This window comes from Cornus florida, unplaced genomic scaffold, assembly GCF_030987335.1.
Source record: "Cornus florida cultivar Cherokee Brave unplaced genomic scaffold, ASM3098733v1 CherokeeBrave_3.0.0_Hap2_Chr09, whole genome shotgun sequence".
Lineage (NCBI taxonomy): Eukaryota > Viridiplantae > Streptophyta > Magnoliopsida > Cornales > Cornaceae > Cornus > Cornus florida.
Window position 1 is genome coordinate 92,871,715 of NW_026775579.1, and position 25,121 is coordinate 92,896,835.

Genomic DNA, 25,121 nt, shown 5'->3' on the forward strand with positions numbered 1-25,121 from the left:
ACGGCCCAATTTCTTTCTGAAAATCTCTCTTCCATTTGTTGCTCACTTTGCTTGCTACCTCTTCTCTCCTCCTCCAACGAGAGGAGAATAGAACAGAAGAGTTTCTTTTCAAGAGAGAGAAACTAAACTTCACACACAAACACACACTTTCACTCTCTAGGGTTCCCGTCTCCGCCATTTTTGCTCTTCTTCGTCTCTCATTCACCACGCGTTTCTCGAACATTCACCTGTGTCAGATTCGCTGTAATTCTTTGAAATCTTGATGCGTTTTCGACCAATTTTGAGAGTTATTGTAAGTTTATGTTCGGAAGACATTTCGAGGTAATGCTATCTTGAATATCTATTTGATTAATTTTGAATTTGAATTTTCTTGATAGGCGTACACACTTGTATATATTATATGTATTTGCATGTCACATTTCCGTCTGAATCAAACTATACGAGTTATTTTATGTGCTAATCAACTATTCTGCTCACCTAAAAGTAATTTCATGTGTCTGAAATTAGTTGCATCTGTGAAATGCATATGCTGTCGGTGTTGTATACCCCTATTTATTGTTTTTAATTAATATTTGATCTGATTTTGGACTCAATTTGGAGCTATTTACTTTAATTGGTTATCACTGTTGCGTATTATGAAGAATAATTTAGTTTTGGACAGTTTGAGACAACCGTTGTTGGATTTCAAGTTGCATTGCGCTCCTATACTTTCACATTGGAAAGAAAAAAAATCTAAATGGAAATTAGAATAAAAACCAGAAATAAAAGTATGTAGTTTTTTGGTGTAAAGAACCCCGTAACCCCAGGTGCAATAAACAGGAACGAAAAAGTGGCTGGGATTCTTTAAATATTTTTTGAAGGTTAATGAATTATTGATGAAAATAATTTTCCCCAGGGAAATTTTTTTATAGAAGTTATTTATCATGGTTACAGGCAAGGTGAATAAAGAAAATAATTAAATCAGATGTCTGGATTAGTGGAAACTTTTCGATCATTTTTTTCTTTTTCTTTATCTTTTTTGGCTTTTGAATCTATTTTTTGTTCGGATTCTCTAGAAACAGAGGTTTGTTATTGCAGTAGAAGGAACAGAGTCATTAACAAATATTCTATTGAAAATGCAGGTTGGGTTATGCCAGCTTCATCCCACCTGTTGTTATATTGCAAGAGGCACATACATGTATTCAACTATTGCCAGGTATCCCAATTCGTTTTTATCTCTGTAGTGATAATTACTTTTGAAGTTTATTTCAGTTCATAATATTTGTAGTTGGAAAATGACAGTTTTGTAGGGAATCACTGTCACAGATGTTGACAGAACATCATTTATAATCTCACAGAAGAAACTAAGAAAGTATAGGTACGGTGTTCCAGCTTTAAAGTTGACTATTCTTCTTTATTTTTTCTCTTTGCTATTTCCGTGAGGTGTCTGAACAGATTGAGGTTCAAATGTGAAAATAAAACAAAATTGAAGAGAGTCCCTATATCTCAATCTCACATTTTCCTTATTTTCTTCACATCTTTTATACGTCTCGTTTTTTTTCCTTCCTCCAGAATTTCCTCTTCTTCTTTGACCTTATAGACTTCATTTCTCCTATAGGAATAGGGTCAGTGCTTGTTAGTGTGGAGTCAAAGAGTTTGGGTATAGGCTTGACGTCGGGTAGATAATTAGTTTATGCATTTGAGGGGGCTGAGAGGGATATTTATAGTTGAAGAGAGAGATATATTTGAATGTTTGGGACATTTGGCAAGTAAATATGGGATGATAAAATAGTTGCCATTCCAAAATGTTGGAAAAGTGTGTAAAAGTATGATGACTGAAGGGTAAAATTGGTGTGACCAGAATAATTTTTTTTAAGGTCATATTTAGAAATTGCAACTGAAACTTGTATATGTAGTTGCATATTACGGGTCATGTGGGACTTTTGGTGGCAGTGGCAGTGGCACATTTTTAGGAGGTGGTATTTGGATTTTGGACCACTCATATTTCTCAATGTGACATGAACATCATTGTTTGCATTTGGAAAGACTATTTTTATAGATATGTTTAATCATTTTAGTTACATATACAGAGCCTATAAAAAGGCAATCTTTGCATCATGAAGTGCAGGTAATGTATATTTACGAATATCACTATTTTAAGCGCAATATGGGGGATTTCTAGAAACTTTGAATTAGTTCTATTTTAGCTTGGTGTCAACTTTAAAGGTGACCTCATTTCTTTTTTCATGTCACATTTCTAGCTGCAACTAAATTTCTCTTCAGAGAGTTTTAGAACTACCATTTTGAGGGCCCATAACTTTCTCATTTAACTTAGATTTCGGTTATTGAAACCATGTACGGCCTAACAAGATCTATTTAATTGAGCTACCTTTGTACATCATGGAAACAAGAGGTTGAATATATGATGAATTAGCAACAAGAATAGGACAAGTGTCTATTGTTTTTATAAATATAAGAGCAAGTAAGGCGGGTTTCAATGTAATGATATTTTCTCCAGGGAACAAAATGCAACAGCAAAATTTTAAGTTGTTGAACTATTGTCCTGATGGGATTAACACGTTGGAACTTTTAGGAGAGCCAAACTTTAGGCCTAAAACATATTTTTTGTTTCATGATAAAAGATTTAGTTCATAAGTGTGTGAATGTGGATATGAGTTTCAGGGAACCACTTCGTGCAAAATAATGCAAAAACGAAGGGTTTTATAACCAATGAAATTTCTGATGCAATTGTGTCTTCATCTCTGAATCTCCACCTGAGAGTCGTGGCAATTGATTGAAGATACTAGTCTCACAAAGACATTTTGGTCAATAATTGCAGACTCTTTGTTATGGATTTTACCAGCAAACTTTCATATTTTTTAAAACATCTTTGGTAAATAACTTCTTGACAAGGGAGCAACCAAGACCTTGGGCCACACCTGTTGGAAGTTTGCTCTTCTTGACATTACGGATATATTTGATTTCTTTTTGGATAATCTTTTTGCCAAAACTGAATTCTCTCTCTGTCTCTCTAAAGGTCAGCTTTCTTGGGCATAACATTTTTTATGTGATTCATATTTTTGGCAACAAAGGTGTTCTCCCCTGCAGGTTATGGGACAATCCTGTGGGGTTGTCCCTGAATGAGGAGTCAACTAGTAACATTCACTTCATGATGCATCACTCTTGAACACTTGTTCTTTCCTCAGGGTTTAAAGACAGAGGGAATGAAAAAAGTGGACAAATCTTGGCAATTAAACAAAAGAATTTGAAATAGTAACAAGATGATACTTGGTTGTTGCTGTTTTAATCCCTTCAACTTTAGATGGGAATGCAGTGAATTTTGTAGTAACTTTCTGTCTGTTTGTCTGCTAATGCAAGCTAATGAGTATGTTGATAATTGGGGTTTTCTTCCCTCACCCTGTTTGCTACAACATAATTTAGTCCTTTTTGTATACATGGTTTCAATTTTTCATTTCCATTGCACTATGTTTTGATCCATGGGATATATCTTCCCTGAGCTGATATTTGCTAGCAATGCACAGGTGTATAGGTTATTCAAGTCTCAATGGTATGCTCTCTTGGAAGTGGGAGAATGGCAGCTATGGCAAGGCTTTTGGCAGCAGGTGGTAGCAAAGACTTTCATACTTGTTGGGTTTGAATTGTACTTGTGTCAAAATGTTTGAGATTGAGTTATTGATTGTATGCCTGTTCATCACATAGATGATAATTGAATGCAATGTGAAAGGTGTGAACAAAATTTAAAAATATCCTAAATGGACGCAATGCAATTTTTTTGGGGGAGTGGTGGGAAAGTTTGTAGAGAGGTGTGAACTTGCTTCAGAAGTGCTTAGTGAGCAACAAAATAACAGATGATTCCCGTTCTGGAGAGTGGTGGGAGAGTAGGCGGCGGTGATCTTATTTCAGAATTGCTTAGTGAACAACAAAATAACAGAACAACAAAATAACAGAGTATATCTGAAGACAAGAATTTGCATCCTGGTGTATTTTAACAAGTTGTTCTTGTGCTGTATTAGTGCTCAAGATGATGCATCTTGTCCGCTCTAACCCACCCTCAGCACAAAAGGCTTATAGACACATGCAAATATGTCTTTTAGTTTCAAACTCAACACACACACACACACACACATGGACATGCACTCCCACATACTCTTGCTACCTCTTATTATGAGTTCTTATGTGTAAGTATCTATGTACATGCTCATAAGATGTTTATAACTTTTTATTTATTTTTAATTAGAATAAGAATAGACTTATATGTGAATTTATGCAAAGGAAATTCTAGGATATGCAATAATTACAATATATATATTTATTTTAGTAGTTGATTATCCATTTGAATTTTGTTCAGTAGAACTCTATGAGCGGAATTTCTTGGTTGTTTCAATATCGTTAATAACATCATCCCCTCGGCCCTTTCTCTCTCCTTTCCATTGGCAGAGGAAGTGGGCCACCACAAATTAGTTGCTCAGTACATTCACAGAGAATTGCGTGAGGCAGATGAAGCAAATTTGCTTGACGAAGAAGGTAACTTTGTCAATTCTTATCCCATCAAAGAATTTTGTCATTTTTTATTTGGAGCTTATATAAATTCATGCATACATGCATGCATTGGCTGATAAAGTTGTGTTATCTGAATTGGTGGTGAAGTAACCTTGCTGGCATGTGTTTCAGTATACTGGCTGTATCAAGAATTGATAGGACTCAGGCATATATGTAGGCGTTAGATGATGCATAACGCGTTCCATATTATTTGTTTTATTTTTAACTAATAATAAGAGAGTAGGTAATAACACCTTGTTTTAATTTATTTATTTTTAAATTTTATTTTATTTTGTGAAGTTGTGCATGTTCTATGATGTGCAATGCAATAGTGTAATGTGTTATTGTGTATGCACACCATTGTTGGATATTTAGTTTGTCCTGCTGGTTACTATACAATGCAATAATGATATACTAATTATAATGTAAAATCAGTCAAAACAAATTGGAATTATTGTAACAGATTTTCACAACCAGTTAGCTATGTAACATTTGGATAATAGAATAATGGAGTGGCTATTTTCCCTTCTAAGAGTAATGTGAAAAAGTTGAAAAAGTCCCCGAAAGTTGTGTAAATCTCAAGACTAGGATCAAATGGAAAAGTTGAAAGGTCCCTGAAATTTTGTAAAGCTTGAAACTAGCATCAAACACATTATGTCGGAGTACGAGTATTTATGTCATGTTCCAATACAGGATATTACAATATTGAGAATGCTGCCAATTTCCTTTAGTTAGGCCACAGTAGTTTCTTTCAACAATTAGAAGTTTTACAACTTTTTGCTAGATGCTACTGGGCATTTATTGGAGCTAGATGATGCTCGGAGATCTAGTGATCTTTCAGGTTGGGAGAGGTCCTGTAGGATTTTCGATCTCATTAGTGGAGGTCACTGTGGTCCTTTATTTCTAGTTGATTGAGATGGGAGCTGGCAAACCAGAATGATGTGGTTGGAGACCTGAGCGCTCATTCAGTTTTGTGTGTATTTGGAGGAGGATTCAGTGAAGAATGTTCCCAAGGGTTTCACAAAGTGTCTGCATGTCAGATCAATGTTATTGTGGCTCGGTCAGGGAGTCAGTGGGATTTGTTTCTTTCTGTTGTATTGGAGGGGAGCTCCCATGGGAAGGTGACACTTGTATCCATCCTAGAAGCAAATCCTAATGGTGGGACCGCAGAATATTCCTCCCTTGGGAGTGAAATTGACATTCTTTTGATGATAAGTAGATCTGTAGATGTCTCTAAATCCAGGATTAAAAAGTTGACGTTTGATGCTCATTTTTATTTTTCAGGGAATTCCTATTTCTATTTATACTTCTATAGATTTTGGAGATTTTTCTTTAAGGAAACTAGGGAAGTCTTGGGTTTGTGTTTCCTGTATGCTGTGTCTGCATGTATTGTGCCTGTTGTGGCGCTCTTGTCTATATGATATTTTGCTTATAATTTTTTTTTTTTGCAACACTTATGTGTGTGTGGGTATACTGTGTTGCCTCAGGCTTGCTTAAAGTAGGATGACCAAAATACTAACAATAGAAATTGTTGTTTGGTGATGTTAGAGTTTGGAAACTGCAAGTTATATAAAAAAAAATTATTGCAACACTTATGATGTGTGTGTGGATATACTGTGTTGCCTCAGGCTTGCTTAAAGTTGGATGACCAAACTATATATACTGTGTCATGACTTCTCGATTTTGTTGATTTCTTGTTGCAGATATGCATGTATTTGATCTGAAGCCTATGACAGATCCTTTACATCTGGTAAGCTTTGGAAAACATTTTGGCTACACTGTAAATTTTTGTATAAATAGCATCTTACTAGTTTTTGATGCTGTGAGAAAGAAGTCTATCCTGTAGAGATCTTTTTCCCACATATACTGGAATATTATTCCCTTGTGACAAGTGCACTCTTGGAACTGTTTGTTATGTACATAATGGGGGTAGAGCTTTAAAAGGGATATTTTGAATTTCTACTCATGCTGAGGGCAAGATGAGGTATTATGCTTGTGTAATAATGCTCAACTTCTGCAAACTATGCAATCTGATTAAATGGGAGTGTATCAAAACTTACAGTGATTTACTGAGTCCTCATCTGTAACTCTGTGATCTCATGTACTGCTGTCTGTGAATGTGATAGGGCAATCTTCCTGAACTGCAACTGTTCTTCTCTATTTGTTTATCCAGATAGTTCATGATAAACTGGTTGCAAATTGTACTTAAAACTTAGAAGTATATGAGATGATAAATACTTTCAATGATGTATATTTTCTATTCGCTTAAATATTGAACTATGACAAGCAAGGGATATAGTTTCAGTTTGAATGTCATGAAAATTGATAGATATCTTTAGAAAATTGCTTCTAAATTATATTTAATTAAAAAACAGTAATATTTGTCTATAAAAACCTTTGATGCAATGCTATAATCTGATTAAGTTGCAAATATGCGATATGAGTCTGAGGTGAAACAACATTAATATGTGTTGCCACTTCTTTAGTTTAATTTGATCAGACCTGTAGCGGTGCTGACTATAACTGGATGAAAAAGCTTTTGCAACTCTTTTAGATTTTTATTTGGATACAATCTGAACTCGGAATCCATGCGATCTGGTAAAGTAGTCTAATTATGCTCATTGATTGATCTAATATCTTGGTAAATTTACTAAGTTTTCCAAGTTTTTTTTTTTCCCTTTCTTTTTCGTATTGCTGGTTTGATGAGATTGACGTGGTCGCATCTCTCTACTTATAGTGTATGTTCAGTTTTATTGTATGCCCAATATGCCTTTTGTATTATTGTAATTTTACTTTTGCTGTAAAGCGTATACCTTCACCTGCTGAGAAAATACCAAACTTGGTGCAGCTAGTGGAATATGACATCAATGAACACTTCCTTTCCAATTTATGTGTTTAATTGAAAATCTTTTCATGACTTACTGTTGCACGACCTCAGTTCCTAAAGTTCATTTATATCAGTAAATATATGTACAGACATCAATTTTACTTCAATTTTCTGATTGTCTAATGTTCTTTTGAAGGTATGTTGCAATGCATGTAAGAAGCCAGTCAAAGTCAGCCAATATGCAGCTCATGCAGGTTTCAAAGCTTTTTCTACTTTTCGGGTGGTTGTAAGTATTGGTGCTTCAATATGATTTTGCATCAGCCAAACACGTGTATAAGAAAATCGGAAAAGAGGAGAAACTTTTCAGGAGTTGTGATATGTTATAAACAAAAGTTTTTCTTCTGTAAAGGTACCTAAGAAATGCTAATGTTTCGGCCCATTCAAGTTTGATCAGATTTAATTTTTTTAAAAGTAAAAGATACAGAAGATTTGATTCAAGGAGCGAGCAGGAGAATAGGAGAGGAATCATCAAATTATGTTTGTACATATAAATACATATTGTTCTTGTAGTGTCTTTCTCTATGCAAAAGGGGTGGTTATAATTTTAAGAGTTGTAAAATATAATTACATGTTATGGTCATCGAATAGTTATGTCTTCCCTAATATAATTTATATATATAATTTATTGCCGTGTCCTTGTCCAACTTTTTAAAGATTCACTGTGTCCATTTCGTGTTCTGTATCTTTCATCCTTAGGTTCCCATGGTAGTTACAGCTCTTTATTGTGTCTTGCATGTGAGGATTTGCACGCTTGTATTATGTTCTGTATGTGGTGGGCTGTCTATCAGTTCTTAACCGTGATATGCACCCCTGATATCTAAACCATAAATTTTCGACTGTGGTGTTGGTGGTGCTTTGCTGACCCACATGTTTTCCCCCTTTTTTTTTTTTTTTTCAGAGCTTTGTAAATCATTAAATTCTGGCGAAGAAATTATTTCGGAGCTCGACGGAGGTGCTGGGCACAAAAAACCTCCAAGGAAGGAGAGGAAAAAGTTTTCAACTGCTTATGCTAGTATCTTTCTTATTTTTAAACTTCAGAACAAGCTTTAAAAGTTCAAGACTTGGGCGAAGCATAATTACTCTATTTGTTTATCTATCAAAAAACAATTCTGTGTTTTCTAGAAGATGCCTTGTTATGCTTGAACTGCTTTGACAGGATTTTCAAACTATATCATCTCTTCTTAGAATAATGATTTTGCAGGTTGAGTCTATAGCTTATTTTAGAGCATTTATTTTTCTGTCTTTTTCTTCTTCCCTTTTTGGTTTATCTTAACCTCTAGTAGACCAAGCTACATCAGTTGGAGTGCAAGTCAAGTGTGAGTCTGTAGATGCTGATAATATTGCTGGTTCAGAATCTCATCTAGATGAGCAAATTCAAATGACGACTTCATTTTCCACGGAAGCTAAACGTATATTCCTTTTCCTCAATTTTTTTTTTTTGTCTGTAAATGATCTCTTGCTCTCCTCATTTTTAGTTTTGTAATATTCTTACATGAGGATTATCAATTTTCTTTGTCATAATTTGCCATGAAGTTTGTTGTCACTTGCCACAAGTATATATCCAGTAGTAGATCAATATTTTGAACCAGTATTTTCCAGGTGAAATTATCATACTTGGATGGAGTGTTTTTTATGCTACTCTTGGAATGGTTTTAAATTTAGTTTGTCTTTGAAATGTTAAGAGATTTTCCTGTAACTAATAGGCATGTGCCTTGCTCCAGCTGTAAGTGATGGGTAAAGATATATAAATAAAAAAGAAAAGAATTAATTTTGGTAAAAAAAATAACGTAATCAACCTTTGAACGTGTGTTTTCTTAGCAAGTTTAGTAAGTAGGAAAGGGCATCAAGGCTAAAGGGTTTCACATGTATGACGACATTATTTTTAGGCCTATCTAGGCTGTCGTTGATCATTTAAAAAGGGATGGATGGCATTATCAAAGTCTGCATGGGTCTAACATCTGCCTAGAATTGCAAATTCTGTCTATATTAATCTAATTGGCAATTTATTTTTATTTTTATTTTTGTATAGGGAGTTATCCATGTATTTAAACCACTTCTTTGTATGTAATTACCTTTTTCAGTTTTGCACTTGAATTAATTACATATACAAAATTATATTAATATCTGTTGTTACACTCTTGAAAGCAAGCTTCCATTTATGGCTGTTGTATGGTAGTATAACATGCTTACTTGTTACTCATGAAAATTAGATGAAAAAAATCATTATGATGCACGCACTGAGTGGATTTCTAATTTGCACATCATTTAATAATAGAAGTTCAAAATTTTACTGTCTTTTGCTTAATTGTTTAGTTTAATGGGAAAACCTGTGTACTGACGTGATTTGGCTCTGCGAATTTTAGGCCAAGTGTATCTCTTACTGGAGGAATTTTGTTTGATTTCGGTTCCATTTAATTGAATTCTGTGCAATTATGGAGTTTGCTGTGTTAATGAGTGCATTGATTTTCATGGAGTTGCATAGGGTCATGTTGCTTTGCTGTGTTAAGTATAGAATATCTTTTTTTTTTCCTTTATTAATAAAACCGATTGTTTCACATCAGAAGAAATTTCTTAATGCATTAAAGCAGCGAGGACTTAAAAGTTAGAAGATTGGACACGGACAAAATGATATTGCATGCTATAATTATATTACTTAGTTGTATAGGGATTTCCAGTTTTCTTTATTGTTATTTGATCTCTAAAATCTATCTATCTATCTATCTATCATCCTCATAGCGATCATCATCAATGTCATCATCATCTTCATATTTTCCTCGGGATTGCGATGTGATATTCATCACATGTAACTTCTAACAAGTTACCTGTTTAGAGAAGTTACATCATTAACTTCATTTTTCAGTTTCTTCTACTGATCAGTTGTAAATCAAATGATGAGGCTTAGGTTTTTTTGTAATGTGTGGTTTGGCCATCTGTAGATTGATTCTGATGTCGGATGTCCATTAGCTACAACTTTCTTTGTTTTTTCCTTCTTAGAAATTTAAACACACTGTTGCAAACTTGCATACCAGCACCACAACACAGGAGTGTTGAATGTTTGTTATACTTTAATACAGAAAAGTTGTGATTACAATAATCTAGTTTTTAGTGTGTAAAGAAAGGATTTTAAGCTGAAAGTTTTCAGCTGTAGGAGGTTATTTCAATATATTTTTTATATATAAATATGTACACGTGGATTTCTCTTCCTAACACGTTAGATGGCATGCTTGAAATAATATACTAAGTTTATTGTTTTTGTAGGTTTGTTTCTGGATTGAATTTAAGCAGCCTTCTGTACAACATGTCATCTTTTATTAACAGCCTTGAATTTATTTTCCTTTGCATGATTTTTGCTGACTGATGATAAATTGACGATATGTTGTAAATCTGTGAAATTGAGTTGCTATTTTCTTCTTCTGCTTACAAGTTATTTTCCTCTCTCTTTAGGAAGTTCATCTTGTGTAGAAGGTGCACTTATTGATGGGTCAGGAGTTGGTCCAGGAAATACAGATTACTCAGCAGGTGCGATGCCACCTCCAACAAAACGTTCTAAATTGTAAGCTTTTTTTCTTCATAAATTATGGTTATCTGCATAGCTTCAGACCAATATGGCTCATTTCTTTCCCATTTTTCCACCCTCTTCATTTATCATTACCCTTGCCCTATGATTCATGTTAGTTATCCAGAGTTGGAAATTATCATACTTTTGGAGCTTTAAGAAGTTATAGGGTGTCTTTTCAAGCAATCTACAGAAGGATTATTGGGTGTCTTTGAAAACAATCTACAGAAGGATGATTTCTGATCACCGGAAGATTGATTATTAGTGACCTAACATCAGATAGTTTTCTGTCAGGCTAATATCTAGATTATAACTAGTGCTTAGGCATGTGGTTTTGGGTGAATATTTCTATTTCTCTTTCATCCTCCTACTCTTTTAATCTTTTGATAGATCGCTTTATGCACCCCCTTTAATTTCTTGTGAAGAGGCGGTCGTACATGCTTCTTTTAGGAATTTTTAGTGGTGACATTGCTTGGTTTGATTTGAATGGTATATGATCTAGAATGCTATAAAATATTTTGAATGGGAAGTTTATTGGACAAGTTAGGTTAAAAGTTTTGATTCCTTAAAGCTGTTTTTAAACACACACTGAGGACACCCTCATCCATTTCTGAAATATAATATAAATTTATCTTTATCTTGTAGGATAGCAGCTGAGGGTCGACCAATATCAGATCATACAGAAACAGCAAGTGGTGTAACAAAAAGTTTGTGTATAGGTACTAAGGAGTCATTTACCTGTAAGGCCACTTTTATTTTTCTTGAACTTTTACTGTTCTTTCCCAACTTTGTTAGCGGGATCCTTTTTAAAGTAGCTAACCGAAAGTATGTCAAAGTATGTCTCTTCTGGATTATTATTAAATACTCTCTTTTCTTTTGTTATTCTAATTTAAACTTACTAGAAATACATAGCACATTTTGTTGATGATTGCCTTATCTATCTTTGTAAAATTGACAGCCTCGATTTTTCTTTTTGATAATTGAGGCAAGATGACGATCCACATGGCTTTTGGATGGACTTGGAATTTTTTTAAAAAAAGTTTATTTTCTGGTTGTTGCTTGGGTTGGGTATGGGTTGAAAACTTCCAACCTGGGCTCAATTCAGGTTGGGCTTGAGTGATGGTTTCGGGCAACCCAAGCCCAATCCAAACCGGAGCTTACCTGAGTCTAACCTGACCAAACTAAGCCAAGCCCCATCAACCTGATCATATAACCTGACCAACCTGAGCCAAACCCAGTGGCGTAGCCACATAGGGACAAGTGGGGGCAGCTGCCCCCAATGAATTTTTAATTTTTTTTTAATTTTATATGGAAAGATTATTATATTTGTATAATTATCCCCACTAAAAGTTGAAATTGCACATATATATACTATATATATATAACCAAATGACCATTCACGGTATTATAAAAAAATAATTAAAAAAAAGGAATATAATCTTTCCAAAAAATATGATATTTTTTTTCACTTTCTCAAAATATTATATTCTTTCCCTCTTTCCCCAAAAAATACAAGATATTCTTTCACACTTTTGACTTTACCACAAACAAATGCATTGTTAATTTCCATCACATTTTCAATGTTAAACATTTCTTTTTCGGCAAGTCTTCAATATTTCAAAAATTCACAAAATCCAAACAAATACTGCCATGTAGAGACAGGTAATCTGATATATATATTTTTATCATCTAAATTTACTATTATTATGCCATGAACATTTTGAAAACTCGACTGCGCACTTTCAGAATATGAAAAATATAATATTCTCAAATATTTAGAACTATTTAATTTTTATATATATTATTGCTGTTAAAAATTGCCCCCATTGAAGGAAATTTCTAGCTACGCCACTGGCCAAACCTGTGCTTAAACACTCTGTTTGGTCTCAGGTTATTAGCTTGTTGGGTTGGGCTCTGGTTAACCCCTCAACCTGCCTGGGCTGCACACCCAATCTTTGTGTGGCTTACACTGTCCTTATTAGAGTGGTAGGAGTAACACAAAGGGAGGATACGTGGATTTTGAAATTGTAAAATTTCCTTCTTATAGAGATCTGTGGTCTTCAAGCATAGATCTCTGCCTTCTGAATAAAGTGCTCTTCTGTATTGGTTATTATTTGTTCTAATTACATGCGCACGATCCATTTTATATAAATTATCTTCTCAAGCTCCTTTGTCTCCAATTATAGGTTCTCATGATGTATCAATGATTTGTTTCCTTTATTTATTTTTTCTGTATTGACATTTGCCACTCATTCACTTCACAAATTTGAGACTACACATTTATCTGTTTCATACTCGTGTGCCGACAAAGGTAAAAGCTATTAGCATTTATAGGTATTTGTTTTTTTGATAAGTGTTTAATTCATTTTCGTGTGCCAACAAAGGTAAAAGCAATTAACATTTATAGGTATTTGTGTTTTTAATAAGTGTTTCTGTTTCATGTTCGTGTGCCAACAAAGGTAAAAGCTATTAACATTTATAGGTATTTGTTTTTCGATAAGTGTTTCTCATAGTTACCAAATCCTTACACCAAAGTGTGTGTTTTAGATAGTGGTACTTTGCAGGCTTTGCATTTTCTTTGCTGCTTTTCGGTGTATGGTGTACTCACATGTAGACTAATTCTTTTTGTATGGGTTCAGGCAGAGATTTTCCTGGAGGATTAAGTGCAGGAAGTGGAAAGGCCCATGATAATGTTTTTGGATATCAAAAGCCTGTGCGAGAGGGTTGCTTACTGACAAAAGGTATTATATGGTGCTGTGGCCCAATCTGCTATTTCTCGTGCTGATTGTTTTGATCAAGAATGATGAGGTCATGTCACTGAAAAGAAATGAATTGAATTTGGTTTTAAATGTTGTTGAACCTTCATTGTGTTTGTTTTGGAGCCTTTTCATTTTCTAAGGGCTGCTGATACTAATTACCGTGATGCACTAAAATTAGATGTTGCAGTTCCCCTCGCAACCAAAATGTTTTACTCTCAAAGAAGTCATCGTCTCCGCTCAGCCCTTAATGATCTTTATTACAAGCCATTGAGTACAGAACATGGTGGTGACTCGGTGAATTTAGAAGTATTTCATGGGAATAGCATGCCATCACAGTCTTCATCTCCTAATAACTTTTGCCATGAACAAACTGATGACCATCAGGAACAGGTTTGCACTCTTTTATCTCTGCTTGGTAGAATGGTCTATTGCACCTTGGCACTTGTGGTGGATATTATGTAGAGCATGCTACCATATAGCTAACATGAACATATGAGAATGAGAGTCTAAAAATATATATTTTTAAGTCTCTCAATTTATATATATATATATATATATATATTTATGTATATATATATATATATATATTTATGTATGTATATTTTGCCCTATCTTGCACGTTATATGTTAAATTATTCCATTTATTTATGTAGCATGTATAACTAAAGCTATCATGTTAGTTTCCCATCTCCTCCTTCCCTTCATATTATTTGTTAAATACACGGGATTATGTAACATGTACATGTTCATATTCCATTTATTTATGAGTGATTATCCTCCTATGTGTTGAATATTTGCCCCCCATATAACTAAAGCTATCGTGTGAGTATTCCATCTTATCCATCCCTTGATATCATATGATGCATGGATTCTTTGTCATTGATTGCCATCACTAGTGGACAACCTCATCATCCTTTGAGGTTGTACATACGGGCACATTTTCTATTCTACACAAAACAAAGCACTGATGCACCATTTAGGAAAAAAACAAAGCACTGATGCACCACGCGTAACATCAGCGATATGAGAAACAACAATATAGGAATATCATGCCAAATTTGCGAGGTGTGTCTCTATCACATGTTGCCATCACACAATTTTCTAGTAAGAAAAAGAATCCATGCATCTTCTTTACTGACATTTTGTACACGAGATTGCTGATAATGTATTTGTGCTTTGCTTGTCTATTGATATTTTGTAGGATGTGCCTCTTCATTGTACTTCTGCTACCTGCATGAATTATGTTGAGGAGAGACTAACTTAGGATAATATTGCTTTTCGAAAAACAGGCACATAAATACTCTTTGCCTTCTGTGCAAAAACCAGATCAAGTTCCTGCACAAAGTTCGGATGTAAACTTGAGTAAATCAGGTGGGAGCCCACCAGCCATGAACTTCTCAAATCAGGTTCCTGTGAATAGTGTCGTAAGACCTCATACAGCTCCTGTTGGAATGGTGAAAAGCAATTATCTTTCGAAGCCTTATTCTTTTGCTGGCAACTCAGGTAATCCCTTATTTATCTCACTGTTGATTAATTTATTCTCTCTTCCTTTCCAAAATAATTAACGTAAACTTTAACTATGCTATAAAACCTTGAGGGAATTATAGTTGCTTAATCCAAGCTTCATCTAAAGCTAATAAACTAGTAAATGAGGGCACTTTTTTCTTTCTTTTCTTCTTCTTCTTCCTCCTTTTTTTTTCTCTTCTACTGTGGCCATTCTTGTCTCTAAACGGTACCTCTTAGTTCTGACAATGATATCTTCTTAATTCTTTTAACTTTCGCCATTTCTCATGGTTTGAATATTTTTCCTAAACTTGAATTGAGAAACATGTCTCTGTATATATCATTCACCACCTGCAGACCGATGATGCCATAGTATTGAAAATCGTTCTTGAACTGAGATGTACAGAGTGATATGTATACTATTTTTTGTATTATGTTGTATTTTATATATTAGTTAAATGATACGCTTGAACACTCAAATATAAGAGTTATACAAGTTTATTTTGATATAAGTATTAACTAAAAGGTCATTCTCCTAGTTCTTTCTTTGTACATGACGTGCTTGGAGAGGACATCTGGTGACAGAACTATGCTGTGGCATTTTCATAGAACTTACAGTTAATACTTACATTGTATAAGTATCAACTATAATTTTTAATTTATAAATTTTAAGTTTAAAGCGGATCAATATAGGTTATCTTATATGGAATATTATATGTTATAACTAGTATATAAAGTATACTATTAAGTGTACCTAAAACTGTATTATCTAAGTTATATAATGTATATGAGTATAAATAATATTAACATTGTTATATAAATATTTATGTTTTTGTTAGGAATTAGAGTCAAGTTGGCAAATTCTTGCTCAAAACATGTGCTGTGATGTGTAGTGTTAGTCGTGTGTACAGCTGTTTGAGGACATTTGAGGAAAAAGAAAAGAAAAGGGATGACGATTTACGAAAAACAGGGTGCAAAGTTTGCAATACTCAATCACATATCTAGGACATAGGTTACTTATAAACTAAAGAAACATATCTAGGACATAGGTAAATGAGACCCTAGAAGACCTTAATTGACCTAGATTTGATCTTGTAAAGGCTCAAAATAAATTTCTAATGTCTTCTTCTTCTTCTTCTTTTTTTTTTTTTTTTTTCTTTTTTTTTAGTTATTGCTTTCAAATTAAAGTTTCCCGGAAAGTTTTTTTGAAAATTAGTTTGTGTTGATCAATCAGGTGCTCTCTAGAATGCCTCGATTGGTAGGTGGATCCATTGAAGATTTTCCAAAAAAATTGAAATGAATCGATCAAAGGCTCGATTAATCTAGGAGCCTCCAATAATTGTTGATGGAAGTGTCAATCTATCGAACCCTGGCATGGATCTTCTAGATTGGATATAAATATAGTCAGCCTAGGGTCACTATTTGAGCCTCTAATTATTTTAGAGGGACGGAATCCCTTGTTACTCAATATAGGGTTTCAAATATATTGCCAATATATGTGATTGAGAGTTCAACAACGAGGAGATCATCAAAATTGACTATAAGGAGCAAGTCAACTGATTAAACTAAAAGCGAAAGGATTGAACAAGCCATGGAGAAGCGGATTGCTTGATGAGCAGATCTGTAGGAGACTTGAGTGGAAAGTTGGTATGTCTTTGTCAAGTGGTATCTATTGGTATCTAGAGTGGGAATCTGATAACCTAGTTGTACTATCTTTTTCTCATAGTGGATTATACCATCTCTTTCCTACGCTTTTTCGATGAATCCGGCACCCATGGGCATACGGCCTAGCATGCCTTCCCTTTACGTCTTAACTTCATGGGTTTAGCCCCTTCCAAATCAGATGGTATTGGATCATTTGGGCCACATCGACAGACCCGTACCAGCCTCCCTGCTCTTTTTACAGTGTGCCTTATGCTGACCAATGTTGGAAATTCATTTTGCGCCTTATGGCTGATGCTGTTGTTGCCTGTGGGTCGTAGTGCCTCGGGTTGACTGTCCCTTTGCCAGTGGGGAATCCGCTCACGGGTCATCACTTTGCTGCATCTGGCCCATCCTTTCGGCACGTTTGGAAGGCAGGGCTGAACTTTCAAGTTTGGGGGCTTCGGTCTCGAAACTCCCCTCCCCCTTCCCGGCCCTTGCTCATCCTTTGAAAGCTAGAACATTTGCACAATTGCAAGGAAACTTTCGGTTCCCTTTGTTTGAATAAACACTGCCTATTTTAGTTTGCATCTAATCATTGTGGGAATTTGATAACTTCGTTGTACTTTCTCACAGTGGATTCAGTTAAGGTATTTTTCATGTAATTTTTTTTGCGTCCCTTCTCGCTCTCTCACTATATATATATATTTTTTTATGTTTATATGATTAAGCGGATGAGAATTACCAGCATAATGCACTAGAATAACAGAAATTTGAAGCCCAATAAACTGCAAGTTAAAAGTTAGTTGAAAATTTTAGTTAATATATATTACTTATTCACCCCCGTCTAGGTCTGATTTACTGTTCTTAGAGCCTTGGGTTAAAGTCCGAGATTTTTCAGTTTTATATCCTTAAAGCAAGGAGGTCTTTCTCTGATCCTGTATGTGCTACCGGCTCTGCCCAAAGCCGGAATCTCATCTCAAACAAAAGCGTGTGGGGGAGAGGAGAGGTGTCAAATTTTGTTACATGGACTCTTCAAAAGTAGTGAAGTACCCGTGTTGGACACGTATCCCTCGGACATGGGTATGGGATATGTGTCCGACACTTTTGGTTGGACATGTACTTAAAAAGCATATCCAATCATTCAATTACATTATATTATTACTTTAAAATGAGTTAAATGCCTATATTGAACATTATATTAGATAAAAACATTAGTTTACTCTAGAAAATAAAATAAAATAATTAATAAAATGAATATTTAGCCATGTCTGCGTGTCCTTCTGTTCGGAGATTTGACACGTCCGGCGCATGGATACATACCCATGTCCGACACCCATACCCAAGTCCATGTAACATAGGTGTCAAGAGAACCTTATTTATTTATTTATTTATGTAACTTTCATAAATATATATAGTTTTCAAATACATACACACAGACATGTGTATAAATATTCGGCTGAGGCTATGGCCTTAGATAGAGCTGAATGGAAAAATAGGATTCATTTAGCCGACCCTAAGTGGTTGAGAAAATACTTTGTTGAGTTGACATATAATATTTTTTTTTGGTAAAGTGCAAAAACCCCCTCGCTATACAAAAAATGTGCAAGAAACACCCCCTCTAAAAATTAAATGCATATAAATCCCTTTATTGTCAATCTTTTGAGCAAATTGCCCCCTCATGATCATTTTTGACCAATTTTTTATTATAAAAATTCCAAAATGCCCTTACTGCTGATGTAAGCAAAGTAAAGTCGCTCTCTCTCCTCTCTCTCTCATGTTTCTCCCTCAAAATACAGAAACCCATTTTCAGCCTACCACAAAGCCATTCACCACGGGTACCCATGTTCATGAATCAATCATTCTGATCTCAGTTTTATGTTTAAATCTAAAATAAAAACTTACAAATCCTACTAATTGGTCTAACATTTTGTAGATTGAGAGTAAGATAGGTGTATACTAACTCCTACAAGCAGAAAGCAGCGATTGTCATATTATCATGTCAGGTTAAATGGTACAAACATGCTTTAAGTTTTTCACAAAGAAATTATAACTCTGCCAAACCACTCTCAAGGACTACAGATTTTCCAATTGGCAATGGAAGTCTCGGAGGTCACCGACGCCGAAGGTGAAGACTCCGGCGACTTCTGCCCTAGTGTGTGAGAGAGAGAGACGTCTGACAAATATAATAAAACCTAGTTACCCAGAATCAATTAGGAATATATGGGGCTTTAGGTGTGTTCGTTGCACCTTCCAAGAGTTAATGAAGACAAAATAGACGGGAATTAATCAACTCTCCACTCTCTCTCTAATATGATCTTTTGTGTATATTACTATAATCCAATTACATCAACCCATTTGTATCAGACCCACTAAATGTCCCACTCACTGGTATTGTTCTATTAAAAATTGAGATTGTAGAGAATTTTTCTCTTTAAGAATGAGTTTTTATTTGTATTATGAGATTACAGAGCTTTCCTGCTCACAACCACGTCACCCATTTTTCTCTCTCTAAACAATTGCATACAGACTATCTAAACGAATAACACCATCCCATGTTGCATCAGTGGTGTTACCAGCGATGTGTTTGGAACCCAATGTATACATGCCTTGCTATTAAAGGTTGCATGGTGATAGCTGCGCATTGTACTGATTAAAGGATGGATAAATAAGATAAGAGGAGAGAAAGTGGAGGGAGAGAAGAAAAAATAAAGTTGAAGAGAGAAAAAAAAAGTGTATACACACACACACACATACGGTTTACAGTAAAATATATATGTATATTTTATATTGCAAGGGTACTATTGTCATTTCATTGTTCAGTTTTGACTAAATTGAAGATTTGTCCTTATTTGCACAAATTAGAAAATGTAGGGGGTTTTATGAACGGCATGGGGGTAATTGCACATTTTGTATATAGCGTTTTTTTTTTTTTTTTTTTTCACTTTACCCTATTCTTTTTTATAAGTATTGAGTTGACATATAAAATACATATATACACACACATATAAATGAAAATAATGAAAACTCACGCGTGTTTTTCTCCCCGAGGATACTCATATAGGAACCATTGCACCATGGAATGGCAAAAAGCTCAGGTTGCCAAGTTTGTGAACTCGAGTTTGAATATGAAAGCGTCACTTTGTGCAAATGATGCTAAAGGTTCTGTATTCAGTCCACCTCGCTCAACAGCCTGTGCTGTGGGGGGACAAAGGGGACAAACACTGGGTTAGCACTCACATACTGTTCTCCAAACCAGTAAACAATGTTTGATCATTAAACCATGTTTTATGCATCTTCATTCAATATGTACTCTATTTGACACGATCTTATGATGCTATGGATTCTGTATCCAGTCCATCCCTCCCAACAGCCTGCACCCTCCCAGCCCTGCACTGGGAACCAACATTAGGTTTGTTCTCCAAACCACTGCACAATGTTTGATCAGAAAACCATGTTTATGCATTGTTAATCAATATGTAGTCTATTTGACGCGATCTTCATAGCTGTCTTCAATCTGACCACCAGAGTCTGGCTCTTGTGCATGTCAATTTTATGTACTAAGAAAGTGTGGTACTTATTACATCATTGTGATTGATTCTCATCACTTGTTATGGTCAATTATTCTATTCCCTTTCCTGCCCCTACTGAAATGAATTTCATATGTTAATCAGGATCTGTGCCTTAAAAATAGTGTGTTGTTATGCGTTGCATGTTTCTTCTGTATTTAGATTTAAGGAAAGAACATGAGAATTAGATACTTGGCTGAACATTGGCATTCTGAGATAATTTATTTAGAAGTTTGTGTGTTTGTTGTCTACCGTCTTCTTTTCTTTGTGTTCAATTATATATTTGTATCTGAAAATTTGTGATCTGTTTGATAGCGAGGAAAGTTGTCTTGGAAATGTTTCCACTTTCCAGAAAATTTTTAGTCCATGGTTGAAGTGTTCCAAAGTAGAAAATTTATTCTCTTGAGAATTAACACTTGTGATCTTTTTTGTTGGGTGCGGATTCCTTTTCAGAAAATAAGATAGTTAAACATGATAAGTGACAATAAGAATATTACCAACACAATAACAATTTATACGACCAGGTCCATCACTACTTTTCTAATGACAAACAATTTTTCCGGAAGCTCGACCTCCTCTTTTTCCTTTATTTTTGTGAAAACTGGCTTCGGCTTTCTTGAAGTTTTTTTTTTTTTACCTGAATTATGGTTTTCTGGTTTTGTAGGAACGCCGCTAAGGACCTTGCAGCAGCCTAAAGGAGGTGTTCCTGTTATATAGTTGCAGCCCTTGTGGGAAATTTTGGTAGGTGAAATTTATATTCTTTTTTACCCCACTTTGTTGGGTTAGGATCTTACTCTGAAATTGTCGAAGCAAAATACGGGGAAAATGTTCATTTTAGTTATTTAAATTAAACTGGATATCTGACTTTGTTTATATTCGAAGGATCAAATTATAGAAATTTATTGCTCTGATTCAGATTGTAGTAGAGACAAATGTCCCTTTGGCTTTTTGAATGATCTCATCTCTCCATCTCCCATCTTGTTCTCCCTGGCGCTTCAAAATGTAGGCAAATGCAACAAATGAACACCTAGATGTGTTGAAATGTGGGTAACAGTTCCTGTGGTATTCCGGAATATGGGTAAAGAGCTAGTAAACTCTATTATTAGGAACGTTGACTACAAGAAACTACTGGTTAGAGATGGAGTAAGGATAGCAGAGGATAGAATATTAGAGGCAAATGGGATATTTATCACGAGGGATATGGTTAATACAATTAGCCGTTTATGCATCTAAAATAGGAATATGAACATGATAAAGTAAAGGGCAAAGTGAGAAAAACACCCCTAATGTTTAAATTTTGGGCAAATATCACTCCTAACATTTTTTTTGGGTATATAAGTTACTTCAAGATTGAAAAAATGATCAAAGACGGGCTTGAGGTCACTGTTTCGTTACAAATTTAGTCATGTGCATTGCACATGCCATTTTTAAGATATAAAATTCTGGAAATACCCTTTTCTCTTCCAATAAAGCCATTATATATAAGAAAAAAAAAAAAAAAAAGAGGGACACTTTAGTTATTTCACATTTAATTATTTTTTTTATCCTTTTTTTTTATTTAGTTATAGAGGGACACTTTAGTTTTTTTTTTTTTTTTTGATGAGTAACACTTTAGTTTTTTCAGCATTCAAGTCCTTGTTTGCTCAAAAATTGAATGTTAGGGATTTTTCAGAACATATAGGGGGTTATACACTCTATATGCATACCATAGGGGTGTTTTTCGCTCGCGACCCTAAAGTAAATATATGGATGAATTATTCGAAGTTATATAAGGAAAATTTGGTTGTGTGGTAGGAAAAGAACATGGCTGATATGAGATGGTGTATTGTTTATATGGATTTGGAGATAGAAATGATGTTATCCTAGACTTTTAAGTGTCTTGGTTAAAGATGATATAGTTAGAGAAGAAATTGAGAAATTGTTCAATAGAAATCATACCGGAGGCTTAGGTTAGTTTAGAGGAATATGATACTGTCAAGGATATTACAAGAGAAACAATTTTTTTCATGGGCCTACTGTCCGTGGAATGTAATATATTTTTTGATTTTATATTAATGTCATGTAATAAAACCTGGGGTGAGTGCTTAAATAATGAATCAGACAGAAATGAGTGTGTGAAAAATCAATTTAGATTTTATAATGACAAGGTCATCAATGGAAGCTATGACTTGGAAGGGTATAGGGATGTAAAAAGATCTTCATATGGTTCTTATAGATTGATGAAAGCCTATGATATGGTCCCTAAATATATAATATGGTGATTAATTAAAAAAGAAAAGAAAAAATATATGGAGTCATAAATAAATCGATATGATAAAAATAACACGTGATGAAACTGTGACTATAATATTAGGAATAGTTGTAAGAAAAACAGGTGAATTAGTAGGCTTCCATCAACCATTAGCATCAAGCCACGTGGATTAATTGATTAGATGTATGAGGGTGTGATTTCATAGTATATGTTATTTGCTAATGATATTGTTTTACAATGAGTGAACCAACTAAGATGGTTTGCTCATGTGCTTACATGCTCCACGTTGAGGGTGACATTAGGGGAAAGGGAAGGTCCAAAATTAATTTGGATTGAGTTATAAGGAAATATATGATGATTAAATTATGCCATCAGAAACAGCAAAGTAACAATACGCGGTTCATGAATCGATTCCAAATAGTTGAAACAAGCTGTTAGTGTGTTACTATGTTGAGTTTGTATGGCTTTTGGTTAGTTATAGGTTAACTAATCCTTTCATGGGGTTGTAGAGATGTTGAAGATGATAAGCATTGAGAATTTAGCAACATGAAGAGAATAGAAGAAGTTGTTTTTCTTGTATTCATTTAGACAAGTTAATAAGGCTTCAGTGGAGAGAAACTATTATTGTCCTTTTGAAAATTATTTCGTGACATTACATCCTACAGGTTCTCCATTTTCTATAGAAGACAAAACCCAGCTTGTTGGAAAGGGATATTACCTCTTCGGAACGATTTTGACATTTTGGTCATTTATCTCTTATGTCGAATGGGGAACAGCTAATACTACTGGATTGCTAGAGGGGTCCAACAGCCATTAATATAATATTGTTTTCATCATTTGGTATTGGAGGTTTGGTGTGACCTATTGTCCTTATTCAATTAGAAATTAATATGTAGTTTCTAGCAGGAGGGACTTTATTGTTTAGAAATTAATATGTAGTTTCTAGCAGGAGGGACTTTATTGTTTCTGGTTAATGAAAATTGTGGCTGAAGATGAAGGTTTGATAGAGAATACAGTGTCCTAGATTTTGCTTATTACTTCTATTCTTGTGCAGTTTCTGAGACATTTTGTGTTACTGTTTTTGATCTTGGTAACTTTATTATTATTATTATTTTTAAATTATTTGTAGAAATTGACATGTTAAATCAAAAAGAAAAAGAGAAGAATTGCAAGATGCTTTTTGCATCAAAGTAGGAGCATGATGGCCTTTCCATTTGTATCATTTTTATTTGGTACAATGGTACTGCTTTGGGTGAGACATGAGAATCATCTGATCAGGATAGTGCGGGTACGAGTAGACTGGTCTCTGGATATTTGTTTGTTAGGGTCTCGTACCAACTAGGCAATGAAATATGTGATCTACAGATACTGTATTTTGTTTCAACTTTCTCCAAAATTAAGAACAGTGTTAGGTATGCTTTTATTAATGCGCAGCTGGAATCAGACATTTCTGAATTTCGAACGTTGTGGGGACATGGCGTTAGAAACTCTCTATACGTATAAGTGTGTAGACAGAAACCTACAAGAAGATAAAAAAGAATCCTTGTTTTCAGCTACTGTGTCCATTATAATGGTAGGAACTAGGGGGAGGTACCAAGGCAGGTGCATGGGGAACGAGTTGTTTAATAATAGTATCGTTGAATACGAACTCGTTTTAGTACAAGACTTTTACTTCTCAAAAGAAGGTTAGGGGTTCAAACTTCAGTGGAGGTAGAGTATATGAGTCTCAACTAGGAAAAAAATAAAAAAATAAATAGTAATTCGAATTTAAGGGACCTGCAGATTGTGACCTAGGTAGTAGATATCAAATGATGTTTTTGTTCATCCCCCTTCATTGTTTAATAATAGTATTGGAATGGGTTGTTGAAATGCAATCCAAAAAAGTTGGGTGAAATATATTCACAAATAATATATTTATGGATATAATAATTGTTAAAGTGAAAAACGTGTGTTAAGAAGGTTCAGGGTTGTTAATGGCTAATAACGTGACGATGATATCATCATCCACTGAAGATTTATAAGGGATTTTTTTAATTTAAAATAATAATAATAAATAAATCATGTACATTTTCAAAAAGGTCTGTGCGTAATGTGACTCCCAGACATTGCACTTAGTCGGTTTTAATTCTTTACATCATGTTCTATATTTGTGTTTTTGTTGGCGTTAATCACACTCAAATAGGTATCTTAATTAAAAAAAAAAATTGAAAATGATAACAATTTTTTTTTTGGTTAAAGAGGATTTTATATGAGTGTTATTTTTTGGTGTAAAATATTTTAGATTGAAATAAGAGAAGTGTGTAGTAAAAGAGGAGATATTATATATATATAAAAATTAAAAGAGAAAAATTGTTGAACTAACCGGTGGGCCTCATGGTCCACTACTGTTAACAGTACGAAAAAAAAATGTAGGAAA

At 34.4% G+C, this 25,121-nt stretch overlaps 1 protein-coding gene across 7 annotated transcripts; it reads left to right on the forward strand.

Moving 5' to 3' along the window:
* Window positions 1-23,827, forward strand: LOC132275239 (uncharacterized). Of its 7 annotated transcripts, XM_059776685.1 has the most exons (16): window positions 2-321; window positions 1,122-1,195; window positions 1,282-1,357; window positions 3,522-3,602; window positions 4,438-4,524; window positions 6,243-6,289; window positions 7,563-7,620; window positions 8,325-8,438; window positions 8,710-8,835; window positions 10,871-10,979; window positions 11,628-11,722; window positions 13,622-13,723; window positions 13,920-14,131; window positions 15,031-15,244; window positions 21,119-21,195; window positions 23,371-23,827. In XM_059776685.1, the coding sequence occupies exons 4-15, from the start codon at window positions 3,545-3,547 to the stop codon at window positions 21,169-21,171; spliced, it is 1,275 nt and encodes a 424-aa protein (XP_059632668.1). In that variant the 5' UTR covers window positions 2-321; window positions 1,122-1,195; window positions 1,282-1,357; window positions 3,522-3,544; the 3' UTR covers window positions 21,172-21,195; window positions 23,371-23,827. The 7 variants fall into 7 exon arrangements, with proteins under 7 accessions (XP_059632670.1, XP_059632672.1, XP_059632668.1 ...); XM_059776687.1 differs by lacking the exon at window positions 23,371-23,827 and having other exon boundaries at window positions 1-321; window positions 13,929-14,131; window positions 21,119-21,365; XM_059776689.1 differs by lacking the exon at window positions 23,371-23,827 and having other exon boundaries at window positions 1-321; window positions 11,628-11,701; window positions 13,929-14,131; window positions 21,119-21,365.
* The last annotated feature ends 1,294 nt before the right edge of the window (window positions 23,828-25,121 follow it).

Coding starts and splice junctions, on each gene's coding strand:
- LOC132275239 (XM_059776685.1), top strand. CDS start 3,545: ATGGTATGCTCTCTTGGAAGTGGGAGAATGGCAGCTATGGCAAGGCTT. Junction 10,980..11,627: donor CCAACAAAACGTTCTAAATT/GTAAGCTTTTTT, acceptor TTTATCTTGTAG/GATAGCAGCTGAGGGTCGAC. Junction 15,245..21,118: donor TTCTTTTGCTGGCAACTCAG/GTAATCCCTTAT, acceptor CTGGTTTTGTAG/GAACGCCGCTAAGGACCTTG.